Source organism: Ambystoma mexicanum, chromosome 4q (genome assembly GCF_040938575.1).
Source record: "Ambystoma mexicanum isolate Mex_15411 chromosome 4q, UKY_AmexF1_1, whole genome shotgun sequence".
Classification (NCBI taxonomy): Eukaryota; Metazoa; Chordata; class Amphibia; order Caudata; family Ambystomatidae; genus Ambystoma; species Ambystoma mexicanum.
Genome location: NC_090928.1, coordinates 16,492,099 through 16,510,309, shown reverse-complemented (window position 1 = coordinate 16,510,309; position 18,211 = coordinate 16,492,099). Strand labels below are relative to the sequence as shown.

The window sequence follows — 18,211 nt, the reverse complement described above, 5'->3', positions numbered from 1 at the left end:
TGCCCGCAGTTATCAACCACTTCTAGCGCGTATCAGGTAATCATACGGGGATATTCCGCTACAGACTTGTTTTATGCAAGTCAAGTAATAGTTTTTATGTATCGTGTGATTATTTTACCAATTGTTTGGTTAGTGCTTTCCAATTGATATACACCTTAGTTGTCGTCCCCTGGTGTATGTTTTCAGTTATAATTAGTGTTATCCATACTAATGCAAGTACTGTCTTTCAGGGAGATGCTGAAGCGTCCACCACATTGACAACAGCCCTAGATGTTCTTCAGAAGCACGATGTATGGATACTGACAGCTCCATTGACCGTGATCATCAGGACTGGAACACTTGTCGTTTGATTGTTCTACACCATGTTTCATTCGTGGTTAGCCATTGATATGTACCTGTGCTGTTGACCCCAAGTGTGTGTTGTGTTTTCAATATTGTAATCCTTACTAATGCAAATACTATGTTTCAGGCAGTTGTTGAAGCGTCAACCCACGCATTTGATGCGGAGCCTGACATTCAAGTAATTCCAGGGGAAGTGGAAGCGGGACCATGCAGATACGAATCGTTGCAACAGCTTTCGGAAGTGCGCACCACATTTACAACATCCATAGATATTCTTCAGCAGCACGAGGTATGGATACTGACAGCTCCATCGAGCGTGATCATATAACGTGATTCCATTTGCTATACTTTCTTCCCTATTAATGCAAGTACTGTGTTTCAGGGAGACGATGGAGCTTCCACTACAATCACAAGATCCCATTTAGATGATGCTGATGTAAAGAAATTGGAGAAATAAGTCGATTAAATCTGATCATATTTAAATATGCCTCAATTTTTTTAGACAATGCATCATTTGTTGTTATCTCTTTATATGTACCTGTGCCGTCGACTCCAAGTGTGTGTTATGTTTACAATATTGAAAACCATACTAGCCCAAGTGCTGTGTTTCAGGGAGTTGCTGATGCCTCCACTCCAATACAATCATTCATGGCAGTCCATGCAGAGCCAGAGGTATGGATACTGACAGTTCCATGGAACTAGGTCATCAGAGCTCGAATACATGTCGTTTGATTGTTCTACACAATATTTAATTCGTGTTGAGCTATTGAGATGTACCTGTGTATTCGTCCTCATGTGTGTTTTATGTTATCAATATTGTGATACATAGTAATGAAAGTACTATGTTTCAGGGAGTCGATGGAGCCTCATTCCGTGCTGTCTATGCGTATGCAGAAAATATAGTCGTTGCAGCACAAGAGGAAGGGAAGAGATGCGGAAACGAATCGGAGCTACAGCGTGCAGATGTTGAAGGTCGAGTCAAGAAAGTTGCAAAGAAAAGAAACAAAAATAAGGTTAGTTACAAACAGTTCATAACTTTAGACTTTCTTTGTGCTGGGGACTATTTTATGTTTTTTCCAGTCAATTGTACTATACTTTATCTTGTGTTTAAACTGAACATCCCTTTTCCAATCTGTCCTCTAGTTACCCATGGGTGTACAAACTATACATACACAGACAGTGAAGCGAATGAGAGATGTTGCTTGCCAGACCATTTACACTATGGAGGAACTATTAATTCAGACGCCGCGTGTTGTGACTAGAGATGCTCATGTCCAATGACCAGAACATGAAATTAATGTGTCCGGAGAATCCAGTAAAGTTGTAATGGACCATTGCTACAGTGCGACTGCACCACCACAAGAAGATGATACTGAATGTATTGAGGATAGCTCGGAAGTAGTCGCAGATCAATTCACACAATCTACACCCGCCAAAAAATTGCCACCAAAAAAGATATCGACATTGTTGTGTTCTCTCATCAATGTTGAAGTAACAGATGTTGAAATGACAGAGAATGAACCAGCAGCAGCATTCACCGACGCATCAGAACCTGATATCAACGATATTTCTTTCAATGCTGCTGATATGTCCTCAACGATGCAGTCTGAAACAAGTGTGATACCGGATGACAGTCTAATGAAAGAGGGCAAATACATAGTATTCAACAGTTGGTTGTTTGATGGATATTATAAGTATGCTGAAATGTGGGCATTCCATCAGATGGGAAAGTATGTGGGGAGCCATTGATTCATGTGACTCGTCAAAAACAAGGCAGTAACGTCACAATACATGCCGCCTGTAGATTAAAACATACATTCTCATGGTCTGCACAACCGATGCTGGGGAAACTGCCAGCAGGCAATCTACTGTGTGCAGCTGCATCACTTTTTAGTGGCTCCAGTTTTAGAAAGTTAGAGTCTTTCTTTCAGTTTGTGGGACTTGATTTCATTTCTAAAATGCAGTACTACAAATACCAACATGATTATCTGTTTCCGGCCATTAGTGATGCTTGGAAAATTGAACAATTGTCTCTAGAAAGTGCATTCGAAGGGAAACGATTCAGGCTAGCCGGCGATGGACAGTGCGACAGCTCTGGATTTTCTGCCAAGTACTGCACCTACCACTTTCAGGACATGGATAGTAAAAAAATTGTGAGTTCGGTGGTCGTGCAGGTAACACACTATACATCCTCAGTGGCCATGGAGAAACTAGGATTTATAAAATCAGTGGAATATCTACAATCGAGGGGAATGCACATCGACCTCATAGCCACGGACAGACACAGTTCAATTGCCAAGACAATGGGCCTCATTCCGAGTATGGCGGTAAGGGATAGCGGCCACCGCTAACGAGAGTGGTGGCGGTAATCCCTTACCGCCATACTCCAAGTTCCCTTTGCGCCATGGAGGTTTTAACACCTGCTTTTAGCAGGTGTTAAAAACCATGGCGCTAAGGGACCTTGATGTTAATTACGCCACCGTAATTTACGGTGGCGTAATTAACGCCTTCCCCACTCCCATTATGCCCTATGGGGCAAGAATGGGAATGGGGAAGGGTAAATGGGGATTGGGGAATTACCGCCCCGCCAACCTTGGAATGGGGCGGTAATTCCGCCATCCACCAAGGCGCTGCCGGTCCGGGTACGGCGTCAACCAAGGCGTTAATAGCGCCATTGGTTAGCGCCGTACTCGGAATGAGGCCCAATGAGAGAGCAGTTCCCACATATTAAACATCAATTTGATGTATGGCATCTTGCTAAATCAATCAATAAGAAAATCTCGGCTGCAGGGGAAAAAAAGGTTTGGAAAGTATTTCACAGTGGTCCCAGTCTATCAACAACCATCTTTGGTGGAGCTCCAAAACTTGTGAAGGGTCAGTGGAAATACTACTTGAAATATGGCGGTCACTGATGCACTACTGTACCAACGTTCACCGCTGTTCAGAAAACCTACATTTCCACCAATGTGAACATGGCCCTTTGTCCCCAGAGGAGGCAAGGAAGAAGAAGTGGTTGATTCCATCTTCACCGACACACAAAGCCATTGAGAAGATTGTTTTCGATAAAACTCTATCAAGAGATTTGAGGGGACTGAGAGAATTCTGTCACACAGGAGGTTTGGAGGTGTTCCACAATATGTGCCTAAAGTACAGGCCAAAGCGCTTGCATTTCAGCATACAGGGCATGAAACATAGGACTCTACTTGCGGTCTTGGCCCATAACGAGAATCTCTGCCGTGAACAATCTAAGACTACGGGTAATGTAAGGATGCCTCGCTACACTAAGGTGTTTTCTAAAAGAAGTAAGCAATGGGTGATCAAACCAGTCTATGAGGAAATGGAGTTTGACTTTGTAAAAAGCCTTATTGTTGCTGTACTCGAGAAGCACAGATATGGAATTTTAAACATTTCTGTGCAGAGCACTGATGCATTGCCCCAAACATTGCCACTGTGCCATGTCCACCCAAAGCAGAGCTGGTTGTGAAGTACAAATCCCGGTTTAAATAATTGTAATATGATTGTCTTTTTGTAAATAAATGTTATTGTACAGTGTACATACAAAGTATGCTAACCCTAACCCCTCCCTTCACCATCCTGGGTGGCGAACAACCTGGGTGTCATCTTTGACTTCTCTCTCTATTCACCTCATATCGCTGACCATGTCAATATGTGTATGTATATATTTTTGTTGCTGTAACTAAGTTTCGCAATCTCATGTAAATGCTGCGCACTGTTAACCGAGGGGAGGCTTGCGTATTGCAAATAATAAAACAAACAAACAATAAATCTCACTTTCAATTCAACTCCTCGGGAATGTTATACTTTCCCTGACCTTCCCCCAAAAAGTAAAAGTCTCCATAGTTATGGTTCTCTAGGGCTGCAAAGCTTGCGGACAACAAGGACAAAATTGGGGGCCTCAGAACGTGCCAAATGAGCCGTTGCAGATGGGAGAGAAGCCAGTTTGCATTTGCACATTGAGGCCTAGTACATAGATGGATTCGAAAATTCAAGTTCTCAAAGATGGCTTTACACGGGATGTTTCAAAGTAAGAATGTATGCTCATTTAGAGTGAAGGTCAGCGGCTTTGATTTTCAGCTGGCGGCCTGAAGAGGCCCACAACTCGCACTGGCAGTATAAGGTTCTATTGTTTTTTGGCCTTGAGAGACAGGGACCATGCCGAAAGGACTTCATTTGAAGGAGGGGTGCAATAACGTAAAAGACGATAAGGCAGAAAATTCTGAAACTAGACTGAGTTTCATGTTAGTTCAGTATACGAAAAATCGTTGTCAAGAGCACAGTGGGATTTACAGACTGCATTACGCAGAAACACAATGGAAATTGCAAATATAATGTAAGTAACTCTTTAGGCGCTTTTATACCGGAATGAAGAATTAATGAATGGATGAATGAATGAATGAATGAATGAAGAGTAAGTAAAACGTTTGTGGGATCGTCTTTGTACCGGGCACATGGGCATGCAGGTCCACATTCCACACGCATGTAGACAAACAGTCGTTTCTCATTATGTGTTAACCTCGATTTATTTTGTTAGTTTTCGCATTGATTTTAGAGCCGAACATCCTCCATTGCACTACACTTGAAAGCAAATAGTTTCAGATCGGCTGTAATAAATAAAATGAATAATATTAATAAAGATCGGCTGGCAAGACTATTTATAATGTTTATGTTTTCAAAACAGGTATATCCTACCCTACTGCTACTGCCACCAGTTTCAGACCCCGGCAGATGGTTTTTTCAACCGCCAGCTGCAGCTCATCGTAAACAACTGCACCACTTTGATGATCTTATGGGACGATCGCCAAGGGCCCATATGCCCTTACGCGGTACTAGCAGCTAGAAGCAACATATCAACCTTTACGCTGGCCTAGTGTCTAGTTGATGGAACAGCCTTGCGATTCACCGTGCGCCCAAAGTGCTTCTTTTAACGAAAACCAACACCCTGTGTACCATAAAGGAACAGCGTGTGACTCACGATAAAACGGAACAGGATTTGCGGATAGAGAGAAAAGAAAAGAAATCGCATTCCGATTTAATATGCCAATTGCTGAATATTCTATAAACATTTTATGTTAAATAAATGTACTTTACCAAATGTACCGTGTTGCTATTTGATTTGAAAGTACAGTTTCATATTCCGAATTGTGGCGCGCTGTGTTGTGTGTGAAGTCGCGTAGAAGACGACTGGGCGCGTTTGCCTACGCAGCACAGTAACGTCACGGAGAGAGGCGGGGAATATGAATGTTTTGATAATGTCAGGCTCAGGGGTGGGAGATATGATTTAGTGCCGCAAAAGCAGGTCAGCCAGGGCGATGCGGCAAGTGATATGATTATCACAAAATGGCAGCGCCCTGATGCCTGTACTCGCGTGCGTTTAATGGACGAAAACTCGGGTAAGGTCCATAGGAAATTTTTCTAAAATTGAGCGATTTAGGCTTAAAAACACATGGCCGACCCATAGGGACAATAAACATTTCTGACCGAACCATTCCTTTAATGTTTTATACAGACAAAATATTTATTGATGTTTTCTTTTCACCCAATTGATTAATTCCTGAAGTGTGGTGCACAAATATAGTTTTGTCCATGCACATTTACACAGGAAATAACTGAAGTCCAGCCCCGTCCCTCAACACAGTTAGATGAATGGGCTAAAATTGAACATTAGTATATAGTTTATAAATTATAAACAATTAATATCAAAGGATTTACCTGTATTGGCACGAGGGGCATTTCTGTTTCTTGTGAAGAATGATGTGGACCTGAATGCTTTAAAAAAATGTAATTCTGGTAAGTGTATAATGTTCAAATCATTAGAATAATCGTAATTAAATTAAAGAAATGAAATATAATCAGATTAAAATAAATTACAATGAAGACATACCTTGGCTCTGCCCCCGTCCATGTGCAGACTGAATGTGCCCTGAAGAAAACATTAATGGAGAAGTCAGAGACAATTAGCTATATCCAAGATCAGACTATACTCATCATCAACTTGGTGGGAGGGGTTGGCTTTAATACATAAATATAATATAATTTCCTAGGTACTGAATGATTGTCAGACTTTTTGTGTGACTCCTTTATACTGGAAAAAAGCACAAATGAAGAGTGGAGACCGGACGGCTTTTAATTAGTCACTACCACCAGAATTGCTCTGACCATCCCTCCAAACCATCAATTTTCATGCTATTATACATTTACAGAATGGGAACCACGATATGCGAATCAGAGTTTGTCCCTCAAAAAAAGGGTAGTGCAAAATGAAATGCTATTACATATCCTTTCTGCACAAAACCACAAGCAACCCTAACTTCATATTCCGGCCTCAGTCAGCATTATCAGTGTGTAATAGTTTGGGTCTTATAGCCATACTGGAACATACAGAGATACATATTGATTAATTAATTAATCAATCACCCACCTGGAAGTTTTAACCTGGAATAATGTACCAAAACACATACACAACACAAGGGATCATCTGGAGTTCAGAAAACTACTCAAAACCTGACTCTTTGCTCCAGATTCAGGAGGAAACATCTAGGAAGCAGGGACCCAAAGAGAAACGTGAATCCCCCGGGAGGAAACCATAAGCCTAACCTGGTCCTCCATTATCAAAGCGCATGGGCAGTGAGGGATCAGTCCTCTGACCAAAGCATTACCAGCCGCAGGGAGGGGAACTAGCAGAAACCAGCTAGATACACAAACCACTGGAGTCACAAAAAGGAGGGCTCCCACTCTGCAACATGTCTGCCAACTAGGCGGACAATCTACAATACCAAACACATAGGGTAACCATAGAAGTTGGGCACAGAAACGCAAAGACAGTGATAAAAAATCAACAAAATATTTTTTAAAAAATTCCCCCAAAAATGTTTCTTCATACCTTATAACCTCAACTTTCCACATACTCACCATACAGAAACTCACACAACCACCTCTCTGCACAGCAATCCACACGCACTTCACCACATTGCAACAACAGACTAACAACACATAGGGGGTCATTCCGAGCATGGGGGTAAGGTAAAAACCATGCCGGTAATGATTTACCGGCATGGTTTTCCGCTCCATGCTATTCTGACCCCTCAGACCGTTAATTACGGCACCGTAAACTACAATGCCCTAATTATCGGTCTTGGGTCGCGCGCGCGCCCCACCATGGCGAAATTAATGGCATGGCGTAAACCGGAGCTGATCACAAGTAAGGAGCACACGTAAATTACGGCCTCCTCAAGCCCGTAAAGTACCTTACCGGCATGGAGTACATACAGGCATCTCAGAGAAGGAGTAAAGAACCCTGAGCAGTGGGTCCCAGAGCCACAGGTGCACACATGCAACACAGATGGAGGCCAGGAGTCTGCCACAGCAGAAAAGGAACACACCCACACACCACCCCCCTCCCACACCAAGATGACACCAATAGAACAAGCAAGGCCACAACCACACAAACCCCTGCAACAACACCACGCCCCCCCCACTGATGAGACACAGGGGTAGAAGGAGGGGGAGACAGGCCCTGCATGCAGCACCAGTGCAGCCTCCGTTACCACCCCAGCAGCCCCCATGCACACGCAGCATATCCGGCCACTCAAGGAGAAGTCCTACCAGATAGACACCCCTGACCACCTAGACTGTGACACTGTCTCCACCAGATTGCGCCACAGACACAATAAAAGCGAGCACCATACAAATGTACAGTGCCAATCTGGCACAAGTGACGGTGTTGCCTGTGCCCCACACCCATGCCACAGGCACCTACCAGCACACAGTGGCATGTCACAACCGTCCATTAGGCGGCCACATATACAAGTGCTGTTACACCTCCCCAAGCACACAAGGGCCTATCAATCCCCAACATGGACCACCCATGAGATACACAACAGTAAAGCTGGACCTAATGCAAATGGAGGCATGCCAAATGACAATGGTGCCCCTGACAGCACCCACAGGTCGTATGTGGACCAGCATGGCATGCAGGTGGCGGACAGTAACTGCAAACAATACCACTCCCCCTATGTGCAGATGGAATCCAACGCTGCCAAGAACCGCACACATGAGTGGGCCCGACACCAAACAACTACACATGACTCAAAGGGCCAGCAGTTCACCACGCTACCGCGCCACATGGTCCAACATGCAGGATGACCTGCCTGGCTGGCGGTTGAGTCGTCTGACTGTGTCATGCAAGTGCACTGGTGCCATGGGGTGGGTGCCTGCATGAACCAACTGGGTTGAAACGATGAAGCTACCGTACGGTGTTCACCCCGACAACAAACCTGCCACAGAACCACTGCAACGGCACATACGAACAGATTCCCACTTTGCTAGAATAAGGCACTCACAACACACTACATCTCCACCAACTGACAAGGGCTAATCACACTACACCAGCACCACTCATTGGCGGACACCACAACCGTAAGCGCATATCGGACGACACACTGCACATGCACAATGTGGCATCCCCCAGCTTGGCACCACATTGGAGACCCATCCCTGGGAGTGGAATTAACGGAGTGCAGCAGGGGTACAACATCACGTCACCGGCATGGCACACCCATAGGAGTGTTGGGAATCACCATAGAATGGATCAGAGCAGGATGATGACCAGGATCCACAGACTACAGCCATCACACCCAAATACGATTCTACACACTACACAGCACCACATTGATCCGACATCAGGACAGCAGCATACAACTAAGGAACATGTACCCCAAGATGTCCACACCATCGTTCACGGACCATCATGTAGACGCAACCGCCCACTGCATTCCATTGCATCGGACACATATTTGTGTCCATGATCGTGCGCAATACATCCATGGACATGTGCAGATAGCCATCATTGAAACCCTGCCATGACAGCCAAGTACTGTTCTCCACCATGACAGTCCACACACTCACCTCATTTGGCTACACATGCAGCTGTTGTTGGCTGTCCCTTGACAACAAGCCACATGACCCCTGTCATTAACCCACTGAACAGGCCCATGGGGCAACCAGACAATGGCCATACCTGTGCATGCGTGTAGATGAACCAGTCACCTGGCTTGCGTGACGCACATATGTGCCGGCGAAGCAGGAATGGTGGTTGACCCATCCACTGATATCTGGTGTCGAATGAGCCCATGTCATATGTGCAGATGGACAAAAAGTGCATCCCTACATGAGCGGCTATCACCCCTGACATGGTACTGCTACAACCACAGGACGATGCAGTGAAGGCGGAGGGTGAAGTGGCAACAAAAGTTCATTGAGGCAGTGCACTTGAGGGACATGTAATGCTCTGTACTTACAGTGGACAAGATCTCCAGGACACAAGTCAGTAGAGGGTGTCATGACATAGGCACACAGGGCACTGGACTCGTGTATACTTGTACACCATGCACTGCAGTAGTCAATGAACAAATGTGCAATGATGAATGTCCACAACGGTTGAAGGTTGCGACACCAATAGTGTATTGTGAGAAAAACAAAATAGTGCATACATCAGCAGCAGCCCCTCCCACCTCACCCCTCCCCCAACTCCAGAACAAACCATCACCCCCTCCCTCCCCCCCAACTCCAGAACAAACCATCACCCCCTCCCCCTTCCCCCCCAACTCCAGAACAAACCATCACCCGCCTCCTGCCTCCCCCCAACTCCAGAGCAGTCGTCCCATGTAGGATGTGAAGCCCACATGTGGCAGGAATGCCTAATGTTTCTTGCTCCCCTTGTCTGGGGGAGGCATATCCCGCTGACGCATGGAACGCTGAGTGCGTCTCTCCGGGCTGCCTTGCGTGGCCTCACTGGTTGCGGCCGTGTCCTCCTGCTGTGGCTCAGAATTTGAATGGCCTGCCTCAAGGGCATTCGCTATGCGGCCAAGGACATGACATAGCCGGGTCGTGCTGTCTGTCAAAGAGTCACACAATTTGGTGGTGCAGTCGGTGAGGGACTGCCGCATTTGACTGAGTTCTTCATGAAATTCTGCCCTGGCCTGGCGGTTGTCCTCAATGTAGTTTTGTATGAGATCCGTCAACTGATGCACTCGCTACCCGCCAAAAGATGGGAAACCATCTGAAGATCCACTTGGTCCAGCATGCTCTGCAGGGGGCGGTATGGGTGGACTGGGAGATCGGCATCATACCCCTGCGGGTCGAGTTCCGGACTGTGCACAGGTGAAGGGGCATCCCCAGAGTCACTGCATGAGACCAGTGTTACGATGCATGGCTCCGGGCTGTGCACTGTGTCTTGGCAGTCCTCCAACAAGGCCCCCCAGATGGGTGACGGGCTGCGCTCACACTCATCAGGCGCGGTAGCAGCAGCCTCCCCAGAGACGCTCGACTGTGCCGAGCTAGGTGTTGGATGGGGGATGCGTTGGATGGGGGGAGGGCAACACGAGAGGGTGCCTTCGATGGCCCCTGGGTCAGTTTTCATCATGCAATGGACATTGCCAGTGTACACTGTGGACACTCATCTCCTTCTGCAGAAGTCGTTCCCCCGCACTCCATGGTCCCCACGCCCTCAATGGATTCAGTGCCAATAAGAGCCGCACAGGTCTCCTCCCACGCCTCAAGTTGGACTGCGGTACTTGGTCCACCTCCCGTCTGCAAGGCCTGGCTGCGGTTGCTGGAGAGGAGGCCCCGCACCCGCAGGTCATCCCACCGCTTGCGGCAGTCCCTGGGGGTGCGGGGGGTATTGCCTACAGCTCTCACCCTCTGTGCAAGTTCAGCCCAGATGTTCTTCTTGCGGAGGGTGGACGCATGTCGCTGCTGAAGACAACATCGGCATGCTCTGCCAGGAAGTCGACCTTGGCCTGGAGTTCCTTGGGGCAGAATCTCTGCTTGCGAATGCGATCCGCCGCTCTTTTGGGTGCTTTGGGCATGTTGTGAGGTGCCTGGTCCTGTTCCCGACTTTAGTTACCTCACAAGGGTGCTGGCGGCTGAGGATGGCAATGGATTGTGTTTTTAAAGATGGCCGCCGCTCTCCTTCCCGTTCCTGTGCGATGTCGTAATTTCCGGTTCCTTTTTTTTTATTGCGGTGACCGTAATTTACGGTCTCCGTAAATTACGGTCTCCGTTATGCACTGACGCTACAGCTTACAGGGCGGTGTTGTTGTTTACGTGTCGCAGCATGCCGGTAGGGGTTTTTCGGGGTGTTTTGTGGCAGGCCGCTCGGTCCTTTTCCGGCATGGCGAAAAGCGCGTGTCCACGAGCTCGGAATGGGCCGAAATTTGCGGTCTTGCACCAGCCCGGTGTCGTACTTTATGCCATGCCGGAAAGTACCGATACTTACCGGCATGGCTCGGAATTAGGCCATAGCCCGGCACAGCAACACATGGGAATTTGGCACAGACCCGAACACCACACTTAAGCTCAGCAAAAAATGCAAACTGAACTGAAGCGGCCAACAGGACATCACAACTCTCACTTTCCTATTCCCACTACACCATACTAACCCCCCTTGTTGGTCTCCACTCTTTGCACTCTCCTTTTCAGATCCACCAGAGTGCCTGTGGACCACAGTAGTGGTGACAGTGCGTGGTGCAAATACCTTTAACATTAACATTTCTAACGCACCTAATACCAGACACCACTCTCTTAGCACGGGGCAGGGATTCAAACCTTCTTGCTTCCAAGACAAACACATTGCCCCTGAGCTATTCTCTCGCCCCATTTCAGAGCAATAATACTATTGTACTGTGCGTTAAAAGGAGGCACCCAACTACAATGGTCTCCAGTTGACCAGAGTTACACTATAAGATACAAAACAATGGCTCTGAGTTGATGAAAGTGAATTTGGAAAATATATGTGCAATAATAATCATTTTACTGAATATTATTTAGAAACACCTTTACAGAAACAGTGGAAAACAGAGGGCTCCTGCAAAAGAGAATATAAACGATGCATTAATTGAATCGTACACACTAACAATTACAGGTTCTTCACCAAACATTTTCAAATGCCTCGTCCCTCATCTAAAAGTTGTCTACAATACACTTACCCTTTTTGTTCTACCATAAGGAAAAATAATGGGGAAGAATGATTGTGGCTTGGATATCTTCACAGTAAGAAATAAATCATTGCTGCTTTTCTTGTTGTGACCTTACATGCTTTGCATATTAGCTTCAAGCACGTAATATGGTGCTCATAACATTTCCAACATCGAAAGAGAATGTGATGAGCATGTTCATTTGTGCCAGTAATACAGTTGCATGCCATCTTTGCTCACAAGAACTGAAGTCTGTCTTGTGTTACCAATTTAACCGCCGTAATTCGGCACGGCTTAGTTTAACCTAATATGCCTGACAACGTTGAGTGTAAAGCTGACACTAAAAGTAGTCAAAGTGTTCTTAGAAACATTTATTGCAGAGTTTATTTTGGTGAAATATCAAATGATAAGTACTTAGACTTTTATTTAGACTTTAAAAAATAACTAGAACTTTAATTTCAGGCACACTATATCCAGTAATTCACTCCACAGATTCAGCTCCAACTCTAAAGAGGATTCCTTCAAGCTAAATTACATATATGCTCCCTGACATGCACTTCTCAGGGCATGGAGATATGGCCTAGTTCGAGCCAAATAGCAGTTACCAGGGTTGCCCCAGGCACACCAAATGAATTTCCATAATGATCATTGAAATGTATCTGAAACCAGAGATCAGTGGAGCTGCCATGTGTCTTAGATAGGCTTCACAGAGGGGCAAAAGCAAAAGGCCCCACAAAAATAGTAAAGTGCAACAAAGATTAAAAAGTAACTTTTGCCTTATTTACAGTTCTGCAAGCAAGACCATAAAAGGGAAGTAAACCGCTTTCTTACGTATTTATAGTCATTAACCGGCCCTAGGTAATGAGCCCCAAAAATATTGTAGCTATTTCCTTTTATTAGAGTACTGACACTTTAAAACCATTGAAGATGCAAAGGAATGTCTAATTGGCTCTGGAGGCCTATCACTATATGATCCAAAAGTAAAATGTCATTAGTGTGCATTAAATAGGACACACTGATGTAATCTAGCCTAGGAGGAAAGCAGTGCTATTACTACAAAAAAGGCACGTCAGTGGTGGGAGTACAAAGTGATATTCTGCAAATGTGTGATGTTCAAAATCCCCATATTGTTTGCAGGATTTAGTTCCTGAAGATGCCATTCTATTTTTAAAGGGATTGAAATTCTGTTTCTTTTTTCATTCTCCACATCTATTTGTGTTTGTTGTCAATTTCATAAGCCAGCAGTGGCTGTTTGTGAGGCTGATGTGGGAATCCTGTTACCAAGTGCTATCTGGGATTATTAGAATCTGCATAGAGGCAAATAGTGGTCTTTATGGTGGCATGGGGTAGCAGTGCCACAATTGCAGTGTGAAGAAAATCAAAGGCAAATTAATACTGCCTTAATTCAAAGTGGAAGGTGCCAGAATTGTGCCCTTTCTTGCTTCACTTGTATAATATGTTTTCCATTGCTATGAATACGGTGCACAAGTAAGGTGCTGGTAGTCACCTGCACACGTGAGAGACAGTGTTACACACATGGTATGGTTAGCGCCACAAACTAAGCAATCCCAAGAACAATATTCGGCCTTGAGTACATTTAGCCCAAAGACAAAGTTTGAATAACTTTATATTGACAACAAGAAACGCAGAAAGCTCCAAGGTACAGACACTCTCTGTATTGATGGAGGACTGTGTCTACTGCATGGACTACACATCAGAAATAGAATATGGCATGTTTAGAGAAATCTTCTTTGAAGAGAGGTTTTCCTGAAATATACCTCAAAAGGAAAGCCAAAATGCACCATCACTGTATTTGTTTTCTCTAATGTAATAGTATATTAATTTCTCCATCAACTGTCTGATTATTGTACAAAGTTGATAAAAACATGATGGGTATAACATATCAGTGTAAATATTTTGAAAAGCAGAGGTTCTTTTGCATTGATTTAAATAACAATTGTGTTTAATTCGGCCCAATATTGTACTGCTTTAAAGTGGACCAGAATTTTATTTGAGCTAATTTTCAAACTAAATAAATGCTATCAATATACGGCAAATGCAGGGCATGATAAAATAAATACTACATTTCTCAAGTTTTACTCATAATTCAGAAATCATACCAGTTACAAACATGGGACTAGGTGCATTGTGAAGATCAAAATCTGCTCTGATAGAGCCCATATCGTTTCCATAGCCATAACACACTTATATATGTTTGATGCCATTCTCCCTTGTTGGATGGGTGAGTCTGAATAGTCTGTGCATTCTCAATGGCTACACTACTTCCCTCACCTAAACCTGCAAAACGTGCATATTATCCATAATAGCCCACATTCAATTAGATGCGCAAGCTGGAAACCCACACACTTACACTAGGGGTGACTAATGTATGTAAATGGCATTTTTGTATGCAACAGTTTTCACTGCTTCCATAAATTGCTGGTGTTAATGGGGAACTCAAAGTGGGTAATTAATAGAATTCAGCGCACAAGTGGCGCACACGGCTGGCGCACAGTGTGCGCGTGCGGCAGTCTGCATCAGCCGCGTGCGCCAAAATCAATTTCCGCGCACACCTTATTCATGGATTTCAACATCCATAACCAGCCGTGGTGCAGAGTAGCGCAGCGACCCTGCAGCAGCACCAGTTGCGCCCCCAACCACTCCCCGTGCGCCATGAACAGCGCACAAATCCTGTACACGGCGTACAGGCCAGTGGACCAGCATACAGCCCCCCAACCATGAAAATGTCTGTAAAACTCCTCGCTCACCCCTCCGAATACACGTACCCCGCTGTGTGGGGAAAGTTTCACACGCGATTGGCCCTGTGCGAGCGGGGTACGTGTATTTCGGGGGTGCGTGGGAACTTTCACATGCGATTGGCCCTGTGGAGCGGGGTACGTGTATTTCGGGGGTGCGCGGGAACTTTCACTCGCGATTGGCCCTGTGCGAGCAGGGTACGTGTATTCCTGGGGTGCGTGGGAACTTTCACACGCGATTTCGCTGTCTGAGTGGGGTACGTGTATCCAGTGGGGTGTGTGGGGTGTTACACACGTGAATTGCCAGTGTGGGTCCTCCCAGGTGTGCCCTTGACCCCCTCCCCAGCCCGTGCAGGCAGTCCACACCACAGGGGACTACCCTGCACCCCTGGTCATATCCCGCAGGCAGCCCATCCACCATGGGCATGCCCCCCAGCCAGCCCACATGTCACCTTGCACTAGTGATCACCGACTCATGTCCCTCAGCACCCCCACCCACCCAGCATTGAGGGGCACCTGCCAGCAGGCCCCGACTCATGTCCCACAGCACCCCCACCCACCCAGCATTGACGGGCACCTGCCAGCAGGCCCCCACTCATGTCCCTCAGCACCCCCACCCACCCAGCATTGAGGGGCACCTGCCAGCAGGCCCCGACTCATGTCCCTCAGCACCCCCACCCACCCAGCATTTACGGGCACATGCCAGCAGGCCCCGACTCATGTCCCTCAGCACCCCCACCCACCCAGCATTGACGGGCACCTGCCAGCAGGCCCCGACTCATGTACCCCTGCACCCCCACCCACCCAGCAGTGACAATCACCTGCCAGCAGGCCCCGACTCATGTCCCCCTGCATCCCCACCCACCCAGCATTGACGGGCACCTGCCAGCAGGCCCCGACTCATGTCCCTCAGTACCCCCACCCACCCAGCATGGACGGGCACCTGCCAGCAGGCCCTGACTCATGTCCTCCTGCACCCCACCCACTCAGCATTGACGGGCACCTGCCAGCAGGCCCCGACTCATGTCCCCCTGCGCCCCCACCCACCCAGCATTGAGGAGCACCTGCCAGCAGGCCCCGACTCATGTCCCTCAGCACCCCCACCCACCCAGCATTGACGGGCACATGCCAGCAGGCCCCGACTCATGTCCCTCAGCACCCCCACCCACCCAGCATTGACGGGCACCTGCCAGCAGGCCCCGACTCATGTACCCCTGCACCCCCACCCACCCAGCAGTGACAATCACCTGCCAGCAGGCCCCGACTCATGTCCCCCTGCATCCCCACCCACCCAGCATTGACTGGCACCTGCCAGCAGGCCCCGACTCATGTCCCTCAGTACCCCCACCCACCCAGCATGGACGGGCACCTGCCAGCAGGCCCTGACTCATGTCCTCCTGCACCCCACCCACTCAGCATTGACGGGCACCTGCCAGCAGGCCCCGACTCATGTCCCCCTGCGCCCCCACCCACCCAGCATTGAGGAGCACCTGCCAGCAGGCCCCGACTCATGTCCCTCAGCACCCCCACCCACCCAGCATTGACGGGCACCTGCCAGCAGGCCCCTACTCATAACACGTCATAAAGATGCACAATCATGGGCCTCAAGTGCACCAAAATCCCACAGCACGCCACCCCAGTCTTGAGAGGCAATCAAGTCCCCAATACACCCCACACTGAAATGGCTATTCCATGACACAAAATGAAAGTGAAGTATGTACATCAAAACATGTCCCTCACACACACACACTGGGTGCAAGTGATTGTCTAAATCCACTTTTTCACATGCAGTAAACCAATGAGTGAATACCACACATGGAAGTAAGACACCAAAATGTATTATTAACAAAATGGTTGAAATTAAATGAAAGCATAAAACATATTTCAAACGATGAAATGAAATGTATGTCCGAAACAGAATAAAAAAACATATGAAGAACCAATCCAAAGTGATGAAAAAAAACATGTGTCCAATCTCACGGTTCACCAAATGAAATCCAAAGGAAACGTAAATTGAAAAATCCATTGATCCATGGTGATTAATAAAATAAAATCTTCACATGATCCACTGTTCAACTATGTACACCGAGTTCATCCAGGGTCCATGAGCCCAACGAAAGAAATGAAACCTATCCAAAAAACTACCTAAGAAAAGAACTATATACAAAAGTGCAGGGCATAGTCCAATCACCCCAAAATAAATCAAAACGAAAATGAAACCTAACACTAAAAACTATTTACAATGGCGGCGGGCTAGTCCGACGGCTCACTTTCCAATGTCCCGGGCCAGGGCATCATCGAACTCCTGCTCAATGTCCTGAAGGCTGTCCTCTTCCATGGCCCGAGGGTTCGCAGGGACGATGCCATGTTGGACTCTAACTCCAACTCGGCCCGCCTCAGTGCCCTCCGCATGGAGTTCTCCGCCCTGACCATTGTGAGCCGTGCCTCTTCTGCCCACCGCACTCCGCACCTATGGCCTGGCCCAACCGCTGCCACACGGAAGACACTTCCAATCCTGGGTCCTCCTGCCCTATGGCCGATGCCTGCCCCTCCGATGTTGATGGCCCCGAGCCATCATCGCTCCCACCTTGTTGCTGCTGCTGTGTCTGTGCCCTGGCTCTTGTGGCCTGCACGTCCTCCTCCAGCTGGGGTGCAGTTGTCGTGGTGGCCACTCCTGCTGGACGTCCGACTCCCGACTGTGGCAGGGATGTGTCCTCCACCAGCCTGGCCGCTGGGTCAGAGGCAGCTCCACAGGGTACCCAGGTGATACATGGGTGGGAAGATGGCATGGAGGACGACTGGCACATAGGGGGTTCAGGTGAGGAGGGGGTCGGAATAAGGTCCAGCATACGGAGGATTCCAGCCCTGGTGACCCATCCCAGTAGGTCACCGCAGTCAACGAGGCATCCGAGATGACGTGCAGTGTCTTCACAAAAACACTGCAGGTCACCTCGCATGCCCCATTGATGCAACGCCATCACAGCCAGGACAGCCTCAACCCGGTCCTGGATTACCACGTCTGCAGGGAGAGGAAGGCCAGTTGTTGTGCGCTCATCCCCTCCCTGAAAACGGGTCTGGACGTAGGCATCCCTGCTGGTGCAGGATGATGCAGTCACAGGA

The 18,211-nt window shown here is 47.4% G+C and overlaps 1 protein-coding gene across 5 annotated transcripts in view; it reads right to left on the bottom strand.

Annotated features, from left to right (window-relative positions):
- VIT (vitrin) overlaps positions 1-18,211 on the bottom strand; it is a 2,362,557-nt gene that overhangs the window by 768,543 nt on the left and 1,575,803 nt on the right. For all 5 annotated transcript variants that reach the window (XM_069607358.1, XM_069607362.1, XM_069607360.1 and 2 more), the window contains 2 exons: positions 6,245-6,283; positions 6,073-6,129 (listed from right to left, as the gene is read on the bottom strand). In XM_069607358.1, coding sequence (XP_069463459.1) covers positions 6,073-6,129; positions 6,245-6,283 — 96 coding nt within the window. The remainder of the gene's footprint in view (positions 1-6,072; positions 6,130-6,244; positions 6,284-18,211) is intronic.